This window comes from Pelecanus crispus, chromosome 6 (assembly GCF_030463565.1).
Source record: "Pelecanus crispus isolate bPelCri1 chromosome 6, bPelCri1.pri, whole genome shotgun sequence".
Classification (NCBI taxonomy): domain Eukaryota; kingdom Metazoa; phylum Chordata; class Aves; order Pelecaniformes; family Pelecanidae; genus Pelecanus; species Pelecanus crispus.
Genome location: NC_134648.1, coordinates 47,209,924 through 47,227,147, shown reverse-complemented (window position 1 = coordinate 47,227,147; position 17,224 = coordinate 47,209,924). Strand labels below are relative to the sequence as shown.

The 17,224-nt window shown below is 42.4% G+C and overlaps 1 protein-coding gene across 1 annotated transcript in view; it reads right to left on the bottom strand.

The window, feature by feature from the left end:
- Window positions 1–16,812, bottom strand: part of LIN52 (lin-52 DREAM MuvB core complex component) — a 44,227-nt gene extending 27,415 nt beyond the window's left edge. Inside the window, exons 1-5 of the mRNA XM_075712269.1 lie at window positions 16,794–16,812; window positions 16,628–16,702; window positions 16,367–16,404; window positions 15,822–15,888; window positions 14,733–14,816 (exon numbers count right to left, since the gene is read on the bottom strand). Of these exons, the coding sequence (XP_075568384.1) occupies window positions 14,733–14,816; window positions 15,822–15,888; window positions 16,367–16,404; window positions 16,628–16,702; window positions 16,794–16,812 (283 nt within the window). The remainder of the gene's footprint in view (window positions 1–14,732; window positions 14,817–15,821; window positions 15,889–16,366; window positions 16,405–16,627; window positions 16,703–16,793) is intronic.
- Between the last annotated feature and the right edge of the window lie 412 nt (window positions 16,813–17,224).

Genomic DNA, 17,224 nt, shown 5'->3' with positions numbered 1-17,224 from the left:
CCGCTGTCAGGGGGCAAGACTTTAAAAGAGCACTGGTCTGAGTATGGCAATTCTCATGGTCCTGTTAGAAGTAGTTTCCTGAATTGATACAATGTTGTGATCGATGCTGTTTCTGGCAGAAAACATTAATTTAACCCAATGAGCTTCACCCGCCAATCCCAACATGGCAGTTAAAAAAAAAACCCCAACCAACCCCCCCCCAAAACCTAGCAAAAAACCCACCCCATGCACAAAAAGGCAATCCAGGAAGTCAGAAGTACGGTTCCCCATTCCAGATATTTTTATCTCAAGTCCACTGCTATATTCAATAATGCATTTCTAAAGGAGAAAATTATCAGAAAAAAAAAAATCATTCAGTTTTATATAGATTGCTCAGTTCTCTGTCCTAAACCCCCAAAAGCTCATGGCCATAAACTGCAGTCCTGTTTGGACACATGGATATGCTAGGCTTTTTACAAGATTTTTCTTCTATCTTACATCCAGTTTTCAGTGCCTAACAAAATGAAAATAGCTATCACTGCTTCTGCACTATTAATACCACTGATCCTTTGATATTCTGAAATAAAGTTATTGTGTTCCTTTATAATCAAGTACAATCTCTATGCATCAAGGATTGGCACCACAGAAGACAGAGCTTAGACATAAAACAAAAGGTGAAATCAGTTGGACACGCCTGGGCAGAGACACTGAGCAGATCTACATGGAGACCTAAGGGGAGCAAGAACACACAGCCATCCTCATTAGAAACACGCCAGGGCAGTAAGCTAGATGTGTAAACCGAGGGTCATAGCAGAGTCCTAGGCTTCTTTTCCCTTCCCCCATAAAATGTCTATTTCCGCAGGAGATATATGGGAACTAGTTATGAAAGTCAAGCAATTAAAAAGCATTTCGGAGGTATTCATGGGACTGTACCAGCCACAAGTGCCTGACAGCTCTACGCGTGTGCAAGTCCCTGGAGAGCCATCACACTTCAATTACTATCACTAACATTAGTCATTATCAGGCTGGCTGCAGTCCCTGGGGAAGGCAGCTTGTGATGACAATATCCAGCCTCTCCTTGTAAAACAATTCATTAGGCAAAGCGGAACAGCTGGGGCAGCCACGTGGAGGTCTGCAGAGTGGCTGTCCCACCGGGACCTCCAGCCCCCCTTTTCCTTTTGGAGAGGGGCAGCCACCGCCCCCATGACAGCTGTAAAAGCCTCTGGGGACACTTCAGGTTTAATCAGTGCTCCTTATACTCAGGGGAAGCATTTGATTGCAAACTTAAACTAATGGCACTCAGAAGGTTACAACAATCATCAGATAAGAGGCTTTAGGGCATTTTTGTCTTGTTCTAACACTCACAAGTTAATGAGGCAATAAGAGACATACTATCAGACTTGGTCTAGCAGCATTATACAGGCGGGATGTTCAGAGCTGCGTTTACTAGAGATGCAAGAGGTAGGGTAGCAAGTCCATTACTGATCTTGTAGAAGACTTCATGCTCAGAACAACTGAAACCACTCAATAAAGCAACAAAACGCTAGGAGATTTTTCACTTAGCCTTGTATGCATTATCACCTGATCCAAAATAGAGAAAACTGAAACTGAATATAGCAATACCCCATCAACATATGTTCAGTCTATTTGACAAATACACTCTATTTCCCTTCTCAAAGCACAAATGCTGGCTGAACGAAACAGTGAGACTGATCCTTATGTACTGAGTAACTCCGCTGCCTCTGAGCTAGCAGGGCAAATGTGCCACCAAACAGGTAAATAAACCCTGGTATTAGTATGGATACATACTAATAATTTTTAGCCTTTATGCTGCTTGCAAATAGAAATATTTGTGTATATAATGTCTGTAAACAGCTGAGAATAGGCTTGCTTTTCTTAGTAGCCTTGCTTGGGCCCCAGGCTGAAGAGCACTTGATATTAGGATCTGTTTCATCACCACATTCTTATTTTACTTCTAGTGACAACACACAATATTCTAATAATGCCTTCCTGTGGCATATAATAGGAGCAAGCAGGGGACAACACACAGCATACAGGATAGGATATTGTACTGGGTTTGCGTGGCCAGGTTTTGGTAGAGGGGGGACTATAGGGGTGGCTTCTATGAGAAGCTGCTAGAAGCTTCCCTTATGTCCGACAGAGACAATGCCAGCTGGCTCCAAGATGGACCTCTGGCCAAGGCTGAGCCCATCAGCAATGGTGATAGCACCTCTGGGATAACTTATTTAGGAATGGAGAAAAAAACCTGCAGTGGAACAACAGCAGCAGAGAGAGGAGTGAGAATATGTGAAGGAAACAGCCCTGCAGACACCAAGGTCAGTGAAGGAGGGGGAGGAGGTGCTCCAGGCACCGGAGCAGAGATTCCCCTGCAGCCCGTGGTGAAGCCCATGGTGAGGCAGGCTGTGCCCCTGCAGCCCATGGAGGTCCATGGTGGAGCAGATATCCACCTGCAGCCCGGGGAGGACCCCACGCTCGAGCAGGTGGATGTGCCCAAAGGAGGCTGTGACCCCATGGGAAGCCTGCGCTGGAGCAGGCTCCTGGCAGGACCTGTGGACGTGTGGGGAGAGGAGCCCACGCTGGAGCAGGTTTGCTGGCAGGACTTGTGACCCCCATGGGGGACCCACGCTGGAGCAGTCTGCTCCTGAAGGACTGCAGCCCGTGGGAAGGAATAATGTTGGAGAAGTTTGTGGGGAACTGTCTCCTGTGGGAGGGACCCCACACTGGAGCAGGGGAAGAGTGCGAGGAGTCCTCCCCCTGAGGAGGAGGGAGCGGCAGAGACAACGTGTGATGAACTGACTGCAACCCCCATTCCCCGTCCCCCTGCACCGCTCAGGGGGAGGAGGTAAAGAAAATCGGGAGTGAAGTTAAGGGAGGGGTGGGGGAAAGGTGTTTTAAGATTTGGGTTTTATTTCTCATTACCCTACTCTGACTTCTAATTGGCAATAAATTAAAATAATTTCCCCAAGTCTGTTTTGTCCATGACAGTAATTGCCGAGTGATCTCCCTGTCCTTACCTCAACCCATGAGCCTTTTGTCATATTTTTTCTCTCCCCTGTCCAGCTGAGGAAGGGAGTGATAGAGCAGCTTTGGTGGGCACCTGGTGCCCAGCCAGGGTCAACCCACCACAGATACTTAATGATAAAGGCTTTATATGCTGTTTTTTAAAATCTGTGATTTTTCCAGTATCTTGCAAAAGAACGTTAACATGAACTCCAACTTACAGTTGGGGAAATAGGGACATGTGAGATGGCAAATAAACCGACCAAGCAGAACGGTGGTAGTGCCAGAAACTGAACCAAGGTCTCCAAAGTCACACTCTAGTGTGATTTTTTACTAGGATCAGCTGTTGCTCTGCAAATGGGTCCAGCTACACATACTGTGGAAGAAAATTCTCTTGTCACTCCTGCCAGAAGCCAAAATTTACAGGAAAACATTTCAGACAGAGGTGATGTAGGGATAATCTTTCCAATACTTGTAAATACAGAGGAAATGTTCTATTAACACAGAAGAAGTAGAAGAGTGGATAAAGGTAGAGATGGCAAAAGAATTTTAAATAATAAATACAGACCAGTTGCAAAGATTTTAGAGTCCCTGCCAAAGCATCTCCTGAGATTTGTTTGGCATTTTTGTGTTTTTAAACTGCAATGCAAAAATGCACATAACCTTATGCTTGATCAAACTTTTCCCCATCCTCAATTCCTCCACTGACAGTAGTCTACAAGTTATCCTGTCAGAAAGAGAGTAGCAAAAAATAGGCTTCTGACAGCGTAATGGGAGAACATTTTGTTTGTAGTCATGTTTCTTTCTGTGCCAAGCATGTGGCAGGTAGAAATGCTTTAATGTGACAGCCCATTCCTTTACTTTTGCGGCTAAAAGCTCTTCAGTCAAGCCCCATTGACCCCTTGCTTGTCTAGACAGATGATGGTGGTTTCACTGTTCATTTGAGCAGACACACACAAGAACCTCTGTGTATGTTGAGGACCATTCTCTTCCTCTGCTTAAAGAATGATACTGAATGGACTGTATCTCCCTACACAGAAAAACAGGTTCCCCAGCCCAAGTTGCATAGACTCATAATCAGCTCTGTGGATGGAAGTATTTGGAAGTCCATTCATTATCCCCAAAAAGCATGAAAGCCATCACTGCGATACAAGAACCCTTAGGTTTCTTGTTCCTAATCAGGCTGCTCACATGGAGGCAGACCATGGAGTTGCACCTGAGATCTCCTGCTCAACACTCATAAGCTGGAACAACTGCTTGGTGCTGCATTCGGCTGAGATTGGGGAATGCAGGCTTTGAATTAACTTACTTCTAGAAAAGATCTTAGATCACAGAATCATCAAATCACTGGATGATCTGGGTTACAAAGCAGGGTCGGTTATGGGGTCAGATTATGTTGCTTAAGGCTTTTCAGTCAAGTCTGGAAAACCTCCAAGAACAGAGAGTGCACAACCGCCCCGGTGGTTGCACAATGTGTTCACTGCTTGGCTGACCAATGCTAATATTCCAGATGTCCTCACAAAGCACAAATTACTGCCTTGAGTAGCATACCAAAAATCCTGCAAAAGCTGATGATGATGGATCAGATGAATGATTTCACAGTCTTCAAAGCAGTTTGGTCAGTTAGCCTCCAGATTAATCAGATCTCTTCCTCTTCTTCCCCACTAACACTGAAAAGGCTCCCTTCTCTTAATCACATGAAGTATCTAGATCAACCTTCACTCTATCAACATAAACTCACCAACTCTTTTCCAGAAAGGATCAAACTATTGCAGCATTTCTTCCTACTACTGAACAAACTATAGGAGCCAAAGGGGACTTTCAGAAGAGACATTTTTAGAAAGGAATACCCGGGTATAACACAAATGTTTTGTGTGGGGTTTTTTGCTGGGTTTTTTTTTGTTTGGGTTTTGTTTTGTTTTAATAAAGCAAGTAATACATCCTAGCTGAAGTACCTTTGTTTTAACAAAATCAGATCCACAAACTAGGTATGGCGGTGTAGATAAGGAGAGGAAGAGGATGAGACAAAACGAATAAAGAAGACATTTCAATAAAAATCAGGTAAAAAGCATCTCATAGTAACTCAGCTTTTATTTAGGATGTTGCTGTTGCATTGAGCATCACTCATTAAGATCAACAGCAGTTTTAAGAGCACAGTTATCTGCCAGCTATTGGGCCACTTAGCACGTGGTCCTTATACATAACTTTGGAAACTCAGTTCCCAGAGCTAGATGGACACTGTCTAACACTCAAAAAGCCCCCCTCAGTATTTCCAACATCAGGCTCCAGAATTAACAACCATGCAATGGCAGATGTCATCTTAGCATTTCTAACACTCCTACATCTATGCACATTTAAAAGCTATCTACGCAATCACAGAGTTTACATTGTTCATGATAATCTCCCTTCTGTAAAAGGTGTCCAGCAGACTTAGAAAAACTAAATCAGCTGCATTTGGGGGTCTCAATCCATACCTGACATAATGCAAATTTGGGTTTTTACAGTCACTGAATATTTTAAAATAATTCTGTGAGAAAATAATTACCTTCTGTGACAAAAAATTAGTTAAGTCACAGAAAAAAAAATATCCAACCCAAACTATATAATCTAACAAAAGGAGATTCCACGTACACAAATATCAACATCAGGCATCAAACAGAAAATAAAGCAAAGAGAAATTGCAGAAGGTTGAACTTTTGACACATTTAGGAGAGTTTTAGAGATTTTTCCCCTTTTCTCAAACTCCAACAATATACACCTCCTTCTGCAGCAAGCACAGTCATCAATGCCTGGAGGCTAGGATGCTGTATTAGTACTTGCCATTGAAATCCACAATAGCACCTTCCCCTCAGAGTAAGGGAGGGGGAAGAAGGCAAAGATGCAGAAATTTCATGAAGCTTAGAGAAATATTTATTCTACTTCACCAGCAGACAGAGAACACCCTAAGGATCCATGCAGTATTTTTTCCATATATGACAGTCACCTAGATACAGCATTTGTTTTATGGTAAGAATGCACAATTTATGCATATGGGTAGTATCACATTTGATATCATCAGTAGACTGTATCTCCCTGATTTTGTATTTAAGAACAGTCTGGACCTGCTTTTTTTTTCTGCACATAGAAGGCAACTCAACCACACACCCACTTATTTTAAAAAAAAAAACAATAGCAGCCAAGGCCCACACTCAATTTCCATCCTCACCATTGCAACCTAATCTCCTGGCAAGTTAATGCAAATCAAAGCGAACACTTCTCTGACACTGGTAGCAAAGCGTGTTACTCTCCCAAGAGAGACCTGTAAAACAGGACAGTCACTGACAGCAGTACAATTACTGACACAGATACAGACTTTATGGACATGTTTATCTCTGCTGTAAATCCACACTCTCTCTCCACTCCGATTCATGAGTCATAAAGAAATTGCAGATAATGAAAAAGTTGGAGAAATTTACAGCGTGTCGGAAACCTCAGACAGCCAGAAGAAATTAAAGAGCTGACTGAGGATAAATCACACAGGTACAATTAAAACTTCTCCTATACCTTCTTCAGTTCCAAACTGGGGCACAAGCCAATGGAGATGATGAAAAGTTGAGGTCATGACTCCTCTGACTGTAATCATTCTTAACTACCTACATGTCAAAATTAGCCAATTCACAGATCACGTATGAATGGCAATTTCAAGTCAGCATTCTGATGTCTCGCTCTTCCAACAGGAGCTACCCCGGAAAAATCCTGCCTGTAAATAAGCCACCCAGTGAGCAGTATAAGGAAAGGTGATTTCCTCGTCCCTCTGCAGATGCACAGTATCTCTTACCATAGCACTGTGCATTAAAATGAAGAAGCAGATCTACAGTGTGGGAGGAGGGTATAAAGAGGACCAGGAGAAAGGCCAGGGTTTCACATGGAAATCATAGCAGCTTGGACATCATGGTGACAGGGCCATATAAACACCTTAACGGACAACATAAGCGTTCTTTTCACCTCTCTGAAACAATCAAATAAGGACCAAGAATTACTATGAATGTAAACTGAAAAGAGCCTCCATATTTTTTCCTACTAAGGAAAACAAAACCAATCATTTCAACTGATTGTGTAGTTCCTGAAAAACTCTGTGATCGTCATGATGTCATCTCTAATCCACAAATGAACCGTCCAAAATGTGAGACATTTTCTGGGAGAAGTCTACTAACTCTGCTAAGTAAATCCTTAACCTAACTGCATATTACAGAAATCCAGTGTCCAAAGAACATAATTTTGTTGTCCAGCTATAAAACTCTGCCTTCAAGCTTTGAAGCACATGAAGTATACTATTTCACATAATGTCCTTGCCAAACACAGGACTAAATAACAAAATAAGGGAGAAATATGCTTTCAGGCAAAACTGAAACACGATGAAGATTCATTCAGCAAGGCAAGGATTGTAGAAACTAACCAAGAAAAAAAACAGCTGCTACAAAGAAAATTCTAAGCAGAACAGAAGTAACCGACGTACACACACCTCAAACTGCTTCCTCCTATGCAGGACAGATCACCTTGCAAGAGTAAATAAACTGCAGATTTTACGTTTAAGGACATAATGAGCACTAGACTTGGCATGCAATGTTCTCTTCCTAGTCCAACATATTTAGAACAACGTAGGCGATTCCAAAACTTATTTTCTTCCTTCTTGGTTCAGATTAATACAGACACGCTAGGGCTAGAAGCGCTATACTTCTGGAGGTGCCAGCTTTTAATAAAGAAAAAGTGAGCATCCTCCTTACTCTTTTGTCAGAAGTCATTACAAACATTGCTACATCGTTCTAATAACTGGCACTGAGACTCCTGCTGTGGGATCTAGATTTAGATCCACATCACATGATCCTCTTTCACTTTATTTCCTTTTTCCTTCTCCAAAAGTCAGTTCTCTTCTCCAGCTCCACCACAACACTTTAGGTAGTTTATTTCTCCAAGGAAGTAAGGAAAGAGTTCATGTTCAAGAAAGAGTCTGCTCTTCTACACAGACTCCCAAACCTCATTTTGGCTAACAAGAAACCATAAGAATCCAGTTCACTTTTTCATGCAACTTCCCAGACTGCAGAGAGTGGACATACAGCTTTTACTAAAATTGAGCAACAAGAGACTTCAGAAGACACCATGAGGCGGACACCCTACTGACATCCAGAATGTTAAAACACTCTCTACTTACACGTACCTGTTGATACATTGATTTCCTACAAATGTAAGAATTTTAAATACTTTGTTACAAACAAGTGTACATACAGACCAGAAAAGGCACTAGGCAACTGTACTGCAGGAAGTGGGGGCATGTTCACAAGTGTAAAGTAAGGCTTCTCACCTTAAAAAGCCTCTGCGTTGATTGACTCAGGACTAAATAAAAAGTGGTTATGGTCAGGAAATATTTTTATCTGATCAATTACATAATTGATATAAGCCTGTTTGGGTATGAAGGCCAGGTGTTTTGCATGGAGCCTAAAGGTTGCATGTTGGTACTACATGCAGACACTCCTAGAAAAGAGAATCCATTACAGAAATGGAAAGAGATGTTTCAGTAAGAGGATACATAGTCCTCCCTCCTTTCCTTACTTTGATTCTAATTCAACAACTTACACAAAGTTCAAGTTTAATTATTAAATGTCATGCCCTATTTTTTAGTTTAATAGATGATACAAGTTCAGTCCACCAAAGATGGGGCCCCAATATAAACATATCCTACCTATGAACAGCATCAAAAAAGGAAAAAAAAACCCCAAAACGAACAAACAAAAAAACCCCAAAACACCAAACAACTCCATGAGTGAATTCACATTCAACCATGTAGGGAAGAGCAATCCTAGCTTTGAAATTATCCATGTCAAGAGCAGCCTGCAAGCATCACAGGCAGAACTAAGTATATATGCTTCAAAATATGCTACAGTTAAATCCTGCTGAAGGAAAAAGATGGAACTGCTCTACCCTTCCAAACCTACAAAAAAGCTGAACTTGCAGGCAAGAGACCACGATGGACAGCATTTATCTGAGAGAAATGCAAAACCAAACACTACCAATCTGAGAAAGAGTGGTGATCTGTAAATAGTTTGGCGTTCCGAAGGACTCCTTTATGATTTTCCAGAAATTTCAGAGGCTGCTGAGGCTGCAGAGGACTACAATTCACAACCAAGGACAGCTTAACTTGGGAGCAAGGTAGCTGTTCCTCATTCATGTGCCCATCCATCTCATACTGTCTCTGGAAGGATCTCTCCATTACGCGGACACCTCAGTGATTTCTGGTAGCAGTTGCTTAACTACCATGCAGTCTAGCCTATTACTGAAACAAATAAATAACCAGAAAACCCCCTCTGTCAAACAAAAGGTCCTTCCAACCCACCACCCTGACTCTGATGTGCCAATGGCAAATGCCTACAGAAGAGTTTAAGAGCAGGGAAGACCATAGCTGTACCTGCCTAGTAATGTCTCCCAGCTTTCTGCATCTCCAAGATTGCCAAGCCACTGGTGACTTCTCTGTGGTCAGACACCCTCAATAGATTTACCTTCCAGTAATTTGTCTCATTTATTGAGTGAGATAAACTCCATGCCCACAAACTCCAGCAGCAATGAGTTCTGACTTTAAAGTGCAGCCTGGCATCTCTCTGGCATCAGTGAGATTTTATAAACATGGCTGTGATACCAGGTGTGTGTGTGTATATATATATGCACACACATTTTAGGACTTCTGAACCAGAATAGCAGGTGTTATCTGAAAAATATCAGAGATTCACATGGAAGCAATAGCAGGGCCTTCAGAAATTCCCTGGACAACCACAGTCCTTCAGTGACATAATGCTTTTCCTGCTTCCCCACCCTACCCATCTGTTACTTTTACACATAGGTTTGTTCCCAAGTTTGGAAAAAAACAAAATTTTACTTTTTTTTTTTTTTTTCAGAAAAACGTATTTTTCTCTGTGTATGTAGTTGTCATACACCTCTCTGTATAAGTATATTCAAAATGATAACATGCAGATCTTTAAAAATAACTCCAGTCAAGGATAATAAAAATCTCTTAACGCTAAGTTTGCTTACTAGCAGTGTACGCACTTCCCAGAGATGCTAGCTCATGAAACAAAGACTTTAAAAATCTTCTAAAGTCAACTTTGACTTAATTGCTCTGAAAGCTTTAATGGGTCATACAGTGGAAAAACAGAGCTAGGTATCTAAATTTGCACTTATTTAAACAAATTGTTTTGAAACTTGCTGCTTTGTGGGCCACAAACATTGAGTCAGGATCTGTGACTGGGTTTCCAGATAAGAACTACCTCCCCCTTGCTTGCCACATCAGCTGGGGTCATCTCATTCTGTGGTGCTCACTACCCCACTCCAGGCAAAGCTGGAGGAACACAGCAGGGAAAAAAGCCCAGAAGGAGGCCATATACTTATACCTATTTTTTCCCCCCCGCCAAGACTTCTGCCAACAGCAGAGATGAGACTCGCTGACTGGCTGCAGCTCACATTCAGCAGTGATACTATGCCTCCCAAAGCCACTCTAACTACATGAACAATTAAAAGTAGGTGTGCTCATTGAGCCCTGTTCCTCCTCCGACCCTTACAATACCCACATTAACAGGGAGAGCAAAATCCACACAAAGCAGGATTTTTAATACTAAAAATGGTTTCAATGTATTCTAACCAATGAAATAACTCTTTAACAGAAGGAAAATAGAAGCTCTAATGAGAGAACTGAAGCAAAAAGAGAAAAGCAAGAGGACAAGGTAGAACTTTACACAGCATAAAAAGGAGGCAAGGAAACACAAGCTGAGACCTCAAAAGAGGTGTCGAAAAATAGTTTATTTTTTAAAAGATTTTATTATTATTGATACCAGGTCCTGAGCCTGGAAGCTGATGGAGAACTCCAGAACCACCTTGTAGCAAAGAATAAATACACAAACCAGAGACCTAAGGATAGTCTATCCTTTAAGAGGAGAGTAAAAATAAAAAAAAAAAAAATTATTGGTAATTGCTACAAAAATCCTGCTTCATTCAAGGAAGGCTGTCCTTTAGGTGACTTCTGTGCTAAGGAAAGGAAGAATATTCTGCAAGGAACAGACATGAGTGAGCAAGAATCCACCTACTAGCATGCTAGGAGAGCTGAAGAAGATATTCCCCATGATCACCTTGGAGATCCTTTCTCATCCACAAGAAAGATCTACAATGTAAATCATCAGCAAATTAAATGGTGCAAAGAAATTCTGATTTATGGAAGATAGCCCATCTTTTATTGGCAGTTTAATGGCCTGTATCTTAGTAAAAGGGAAATGAGATACAGGAGATCATGCAGCCAGCAGTCAGAAATATGTTTTTAAAAAAGTAAAGTGCTCACTTATCCACTTGGTTTAAAAAAAAAAAAAAAAAAAGAGACAAAGTTGCAAAATATCTGCCGAACAGAAGTCTTTCTAAACTACAAAGGTAGAACAATACCAAAAATAAGCAACTTATCTTGTCCGAGTAGGAAATAAATGTATTAGGTACTACTGAAGCTAGAAGAATCAGATACATGGCTGGACTGATCAACAGTTACCTTATTCAGAAAGAAGTAACTGAACCCTCAGACAAGGAGGACGGAACCGGCATTATCAAAAATAGCATTAACCATTTCCGTTGTCAAAGGAGACCTTTGACATTATCATCCCACATGCTCAGCGACTGATGTGTTATCAGATAAAGCTACCACAGTCTAAACAGGTATGTGCTATACTGCACAGAAATCTAACAGAAGGTAAGAAGCCTGAGTCCTCAGATGCCCATACAAAATACCAGAGGAAGCTCTCCTAGCATTATTCCAGCCTGAATGACATTCACTGTATCTCAGACCTCTAACAGTAAAATTCACCTCTGAATTTTCTAGTCGACTGTTTCTTGAACTTACTGTTACAATCCAAGCAGGGCAAGTCTATTCCATTTCATCTAATAGAGAAAAATTTTCACAGAACTCTGCACTAATTAAGATATAATCATTTAAATCACATAAGAATACGCAGCTTGAAGTGCAGACCAGTGAAATAGCAGTGACTGTAAAACTGGCTACTTTTAAAAGTGGAGGACAACTGTAAATCAAACCAGATGTCAAACAAGCTGTAAAGAAAATGTAAGTTATACATTAACAATTTACTTTGATTCACAGAAGTCATGGGGTATTCAACAAAACAGCCAAGGTTACAGAAAGTAAAGGTAACCCTATGGGAAAAAGAGGGGAGAAAGTTAGTTGTAAAGAACAGAAATCTGTGAGAATCAAGCAACCAAAAGAGGAACTGAGAAATCCATGGCCAAAAAGTCAGGGACAGCAGGAGTTATATATAATAAGAATGTGGAATCCAGATAACAGCATTCAACTGCTCCTAGATGAAAGCAGCAAAGATGGACAAAGCATTCAATGCATGTGTTCCAAACTTGTCAAGAAAGCCTGCTTACATAGACAAAACAGTAAGACAGTTCGTATGAATTTAAGAAACAATGCACATAATTCAGTAATTATTAATTTATGAAACTGTATCATGTCAAATCAAGATGCTCAGATTTCAATTTTAGTGTTGCAATAGTACCTTGATGAATAAACTTTTCAAAAGGTACCCAGTCCCACATGTCACTTTGTCTAATGAATTCTAATGCAAAATTAGCATGAAGTATGCTGTGAACTGGTTCAATAACAGATCTCACAACATAACTACAAAGTCACTCAACAGATATGTTTGTCATGGAGTGCTGCAGGAATCACTCTGGTCCTGCACAGCATTTTATCAATAAAGTGGATAAAAACAGAAGTCTTTGAAAATAGAAAGGATTTGAGATGGGATGTAGAAGAAGAGAGTTGGAAGGAAAAGTAAGTTGCTAACACAACGAAGCAGGACTGTTTCTCACACTCAATACAGATAAAACATTTGAAAATACTGTAAAAAAAAAAAAAAGACAGTGCACATTCAGAACAGGAAATATGCCACAAAAAATAATCTTGGGAAAACGACTTCAAATCATGACTGAAACAGTACAGTTTTATAAAAAAAAGCAGCAAGATTTCTACGGGAAGCCTCATGCTGCCATCTAGAGGAGACTCGTCAGCAGCAGTTTTAATCCTGGTTTTGCTAGCGGGTTTCAGTAACTGTCAAGTCAAAAGGGGACTATTAAATTTAAATACACAAAGATATAATTAAATCCAATACCTCTGGACCAAAACCACAAGTCCCTTAACTTTAATGAACAGATCTTTTGGATTTTTCTTCTTGTTCTCTCACTTACCTAAGTCTGTAAGAGAAAAGAACTTAAGACAGTATTAGGAAAAACAGTCCTGAGCAGCTCTGTTCAAACTCTGCATCTAATTTTCTGTGAAAATTTTCCTAAGATAAATGTGTATTATGACACACAAAGCATTCAAAGTATTATAGCCTAAAGGAGAATAGACTTCAGTGACAAGAAGTTACAGACACGGAGAGCTTTCATAAAGCTTGAAAATTCAAGATTTCAGTTACTATAGAGTAAAGGTTGTAACTGTTGGACCTTAGATATTCAATTGTTCGCTCACTTTGTCTTCTTTCCGCATTTATTTGTTCTCAGTAAAAATAAATGGAAATGCGTGTAACAAATATTGCTAAGGAAACAACCGCCTTGTTAGCTTCAACTTAACTCAGGCTCTGCTTAAACTCCATTTAGCAGGACAAAGCTGTCTGACATTTAAGCCTACAGCTCAAGTGAGAAAGCTAATCATCAGCCAATCCTTCTCTTTGACTCAGTTTTACATTGTTATACTTAAACTTCTACTCCACTAAATGCTTTCCATAGTCTTAACAGATGTTAGCACTGAAAGTAAAATAAACTTGCAGGGAGTGTGTTAAAATAGTCTTAATGATCCGTTAATAAGAAATCATTAGGATACCCTAGGTTTACAGTCAGGAATACTCTAAAGGTCTATTACTGCTTTTTGTTATCCACTGAAAGGAAGGTGAAAGACCTATAAGTTTTAAAACTTTTGGTGCTTTGTGTAGACCAGGAGTAACTGCAAATAAGGTCTATGCTAGAGCAAAATTAAGCGCAAAAATTAAATGCATCAGTGTGTACAGGAAGCATTTAAAAGAAACACTATACTCTTGAAATCCTCAAAACTGGATCAACCTTTAACAACAGAGTCCTAAATGCGATGATGAAAGCAGCTCCTTCTTAAAAAAAATGATAAAAAATGGCTGTTTGTAAGTGGAATCAAGGTCAACTTTAGTACTCAATGACATCACCTCCTGCCACAATTGAGTGTAGAAAAAAATAACAGCTACAAAAGCAGAAAACAGTCTGAACACGAAGTGATAGGAAAATCCTATGCACAAGTGAAAGTGGATACAGTGCTTGAAGTTTGACAGAAGTACCACCACAAGTGTTCTGAGAAATAGCTTCAGTATCCGAGTGGGAAATCAAGCAAAGTGACCTGCTTCATCTAAGGGAATGTTAAGTCAGGAACAGAAGTCTACGTGCCACTAGACAACACCAGGCTGACGTATGACCTCATGTTATTTCTGCTAAGATGTCTCCCCTATGCAGGTAGGCTGTAAGTTGTAGACGTCAGCTCGCACGCTCATGCTGTTTTGGAAGGCCACTAACCGTGACTGTTAGACACTTGCCAAATCTGCCAACACACTTTTCCAGCTACAAATGCACCATGAGGGCATGCTTTAGTGGGAGGATTTACAATGGAGTCAGTCACATCTGCGGACAGCACTTACATTCATCCAGTCCCAGCTGGTAAGCCAGGTTCTGCAGGCCACGAACTTTTTCCATCAGGTTAGCTGTAGTGAGGCTCCCCAACTCTAAGGGGAGAGAAAAGCGTGAATTTTAACCCTGTCTATAGCCCTCTAGTGACAGTTTACCTGTTTACTACTTCACAGAGCACTTTCAAGTCATACTTCTGAGAAGATCTATTTCCAGTGAACAGAGATTGTTCGAAATTCAAGCTGATGCCATCCCCAATTTTAACATACTGAGAAAAGACCAGCTTTCTCTGCTGAAAAAGACAGCCGTGGATCTGGTTCCTACTGTAATCTGCCACCATTGCAATGAGCAACTTGTTCCATATTTTGGAAGTTGTTCTTAAGTTCACATTGCTAGGTGAACAAGCTAAAATGAGTATGCAAGGGAATGAACTTACTATACATTAATAATGTGTGTTTAAGCACATTTTTTGCAGCAAGTTGAAGTTAATTTGTCCCACTTTCACTTTTGAACAGTTTATCTGGAATTGACATAAGAGGCAGAGCATGTTCAAGGATGTTTACTGCAAACTAAGAGCTGCAACATGCAGCAAATCTACATGCTAGATAACCCTTCTGTAACTTGCTCATACAGCCTTACCGTTTGATTACAGATCTTGGATCTATGACTGAAGACACATGCATACTACATCTCTGAACAAATCTAACCTGCTCAGCAAGTTTGATCAGCTGAGGCCTACCAAAAAATTCATGCCACTTCTCAACATACAGGAGACACTCACTATAATTATACTTATACTATAGTTATACTTATGATAGGTAAGAGAGGTAACTGAAATACATGTAGTGTTACACTGCTTCAACTAGTTCTTGCATGCTTGTCTTGAAAAAAAAACAGCCTGCCGCTGACATCTGGATATTCTCTTAGGGATAACTGGATTAATGAAAAATGTGTGTCATTAACAAGATAAAGAGACTCCTTAGCTAGAGATTCTGCAAATGCAAGGGCTAGAGATCTGAGGCCACAGTGCCACCTCCAGAACATTTAAAGAACTTAAGTAAGTACCGAATTCCTTACTTCCTACCCGCAATGTCCATACTCACCCTTTAACATATCGATATCATCATTTTCTAATTCAGCCATCCACTTGGGAGGAGAACTTGTAATAGGCTGTTTTGAAAAAAATGAAAGTTCATACTCAGACAAGTGCATTTTTAGAATTATACAAATAAGTCTGATCTCGTATTGAAAACTAGTTACACTGACAGCAAAATTATGAGAGTTCCAGGTGATATCTGGAGAGATATTTTTATGTTTAATCTTGTTTTCTAGCTTTCCCTGGACTTTTCAGAGTTAAAAACGGCACGCTACACCCCACAAGCCAAAGTGAGCATGAAAAGCGGGATTTCCTAAAGTTTAAAATCTCTTACTTCTTCCAAAGTGTAATTATCATTCACCGTAAGTTGCGTAAGGTATAAAAACGTACATAAAAGAGATATTAAAAACAAAAGGATTACGCAAGCGTATACTGCAGTTATAATTGAGATACGTTTTATAGAACAAAGATGTACAGCCCACAAGAGGAAACAGCAGATCTACCGCCACACGGGAAGGGGGGAAACGCCAGCGGCCAGCAGCGATCACTCACGCTTTTGAAGGAGGCGGCGAACTCGGCAACCCCGGGCACTGGGAAAAGAAAACCGAGGGCAGCAGCGGGTGAGCGCCGGCGGCGGCAGCACCTCAACCCCGCCCCGCCCGACCCCGCGGGCCCAGCCCGGCCCGCAGGGCTGCCCAAGGAAGGGCAGGGCAGGGCAGGGCAGGGCAGGGCAGGGCCGGGCCGGGCCGGGCCGCACCGACACACCCCCCCTCCCCCGCCGCTGACAGACGGCCGCGGGCCCGCCGGACTTACGCTGCTCGGGCCACAGGTCCGGGGAGGCGCGGTCCAGCTTCTCGAAGCTCAGCAGCGAGGCCTCCAGGTCGGCGCCTGCAACAGAGAAGGGGTGAGGCACCGCCCGGGCCCCGCCGGCGGGACGGGCAGCGGAGCGGAGCGGCACTGCCCGCCCCTCGCGCCTTACCGTCCGCGGGAGCCGCCATCTTGCCCGCCTCACGTGACGCGTCGCCGCTACCCGCGGGACACCCCCGCCCCCCCCCGCCCCCGGCACGTGACCCCGCCCTCGCGGCCGAGAGGAAAACCAGACCAGCCCCCAAGCCCCACGTGTCGCTCCCCTCGCCACCGCCAGGAGGCGTCGCCGCTGGGCGGCGCTCGGCCAATCCGGGCTCTGAGGGACGTGGGCGGCTCAGCTCTGGCGGCCAATCCACGGCCCGGCGCGGGGGGCGGGGGAGGCGGGGGGCGACGGGCTTGCTGACGGCGATTGGCTGCGGGCCGCGAGGGAGGGGGGGCGGCGCGGAGGGGCGAGGCGGGGGGCGGGAGGCCACGGAGCGCGTGGGGGCGGTGCCGGGGGCGGGCGGGGGGCGGGGCGAGGGGCGCCGTCGGGGACCGGGGCGC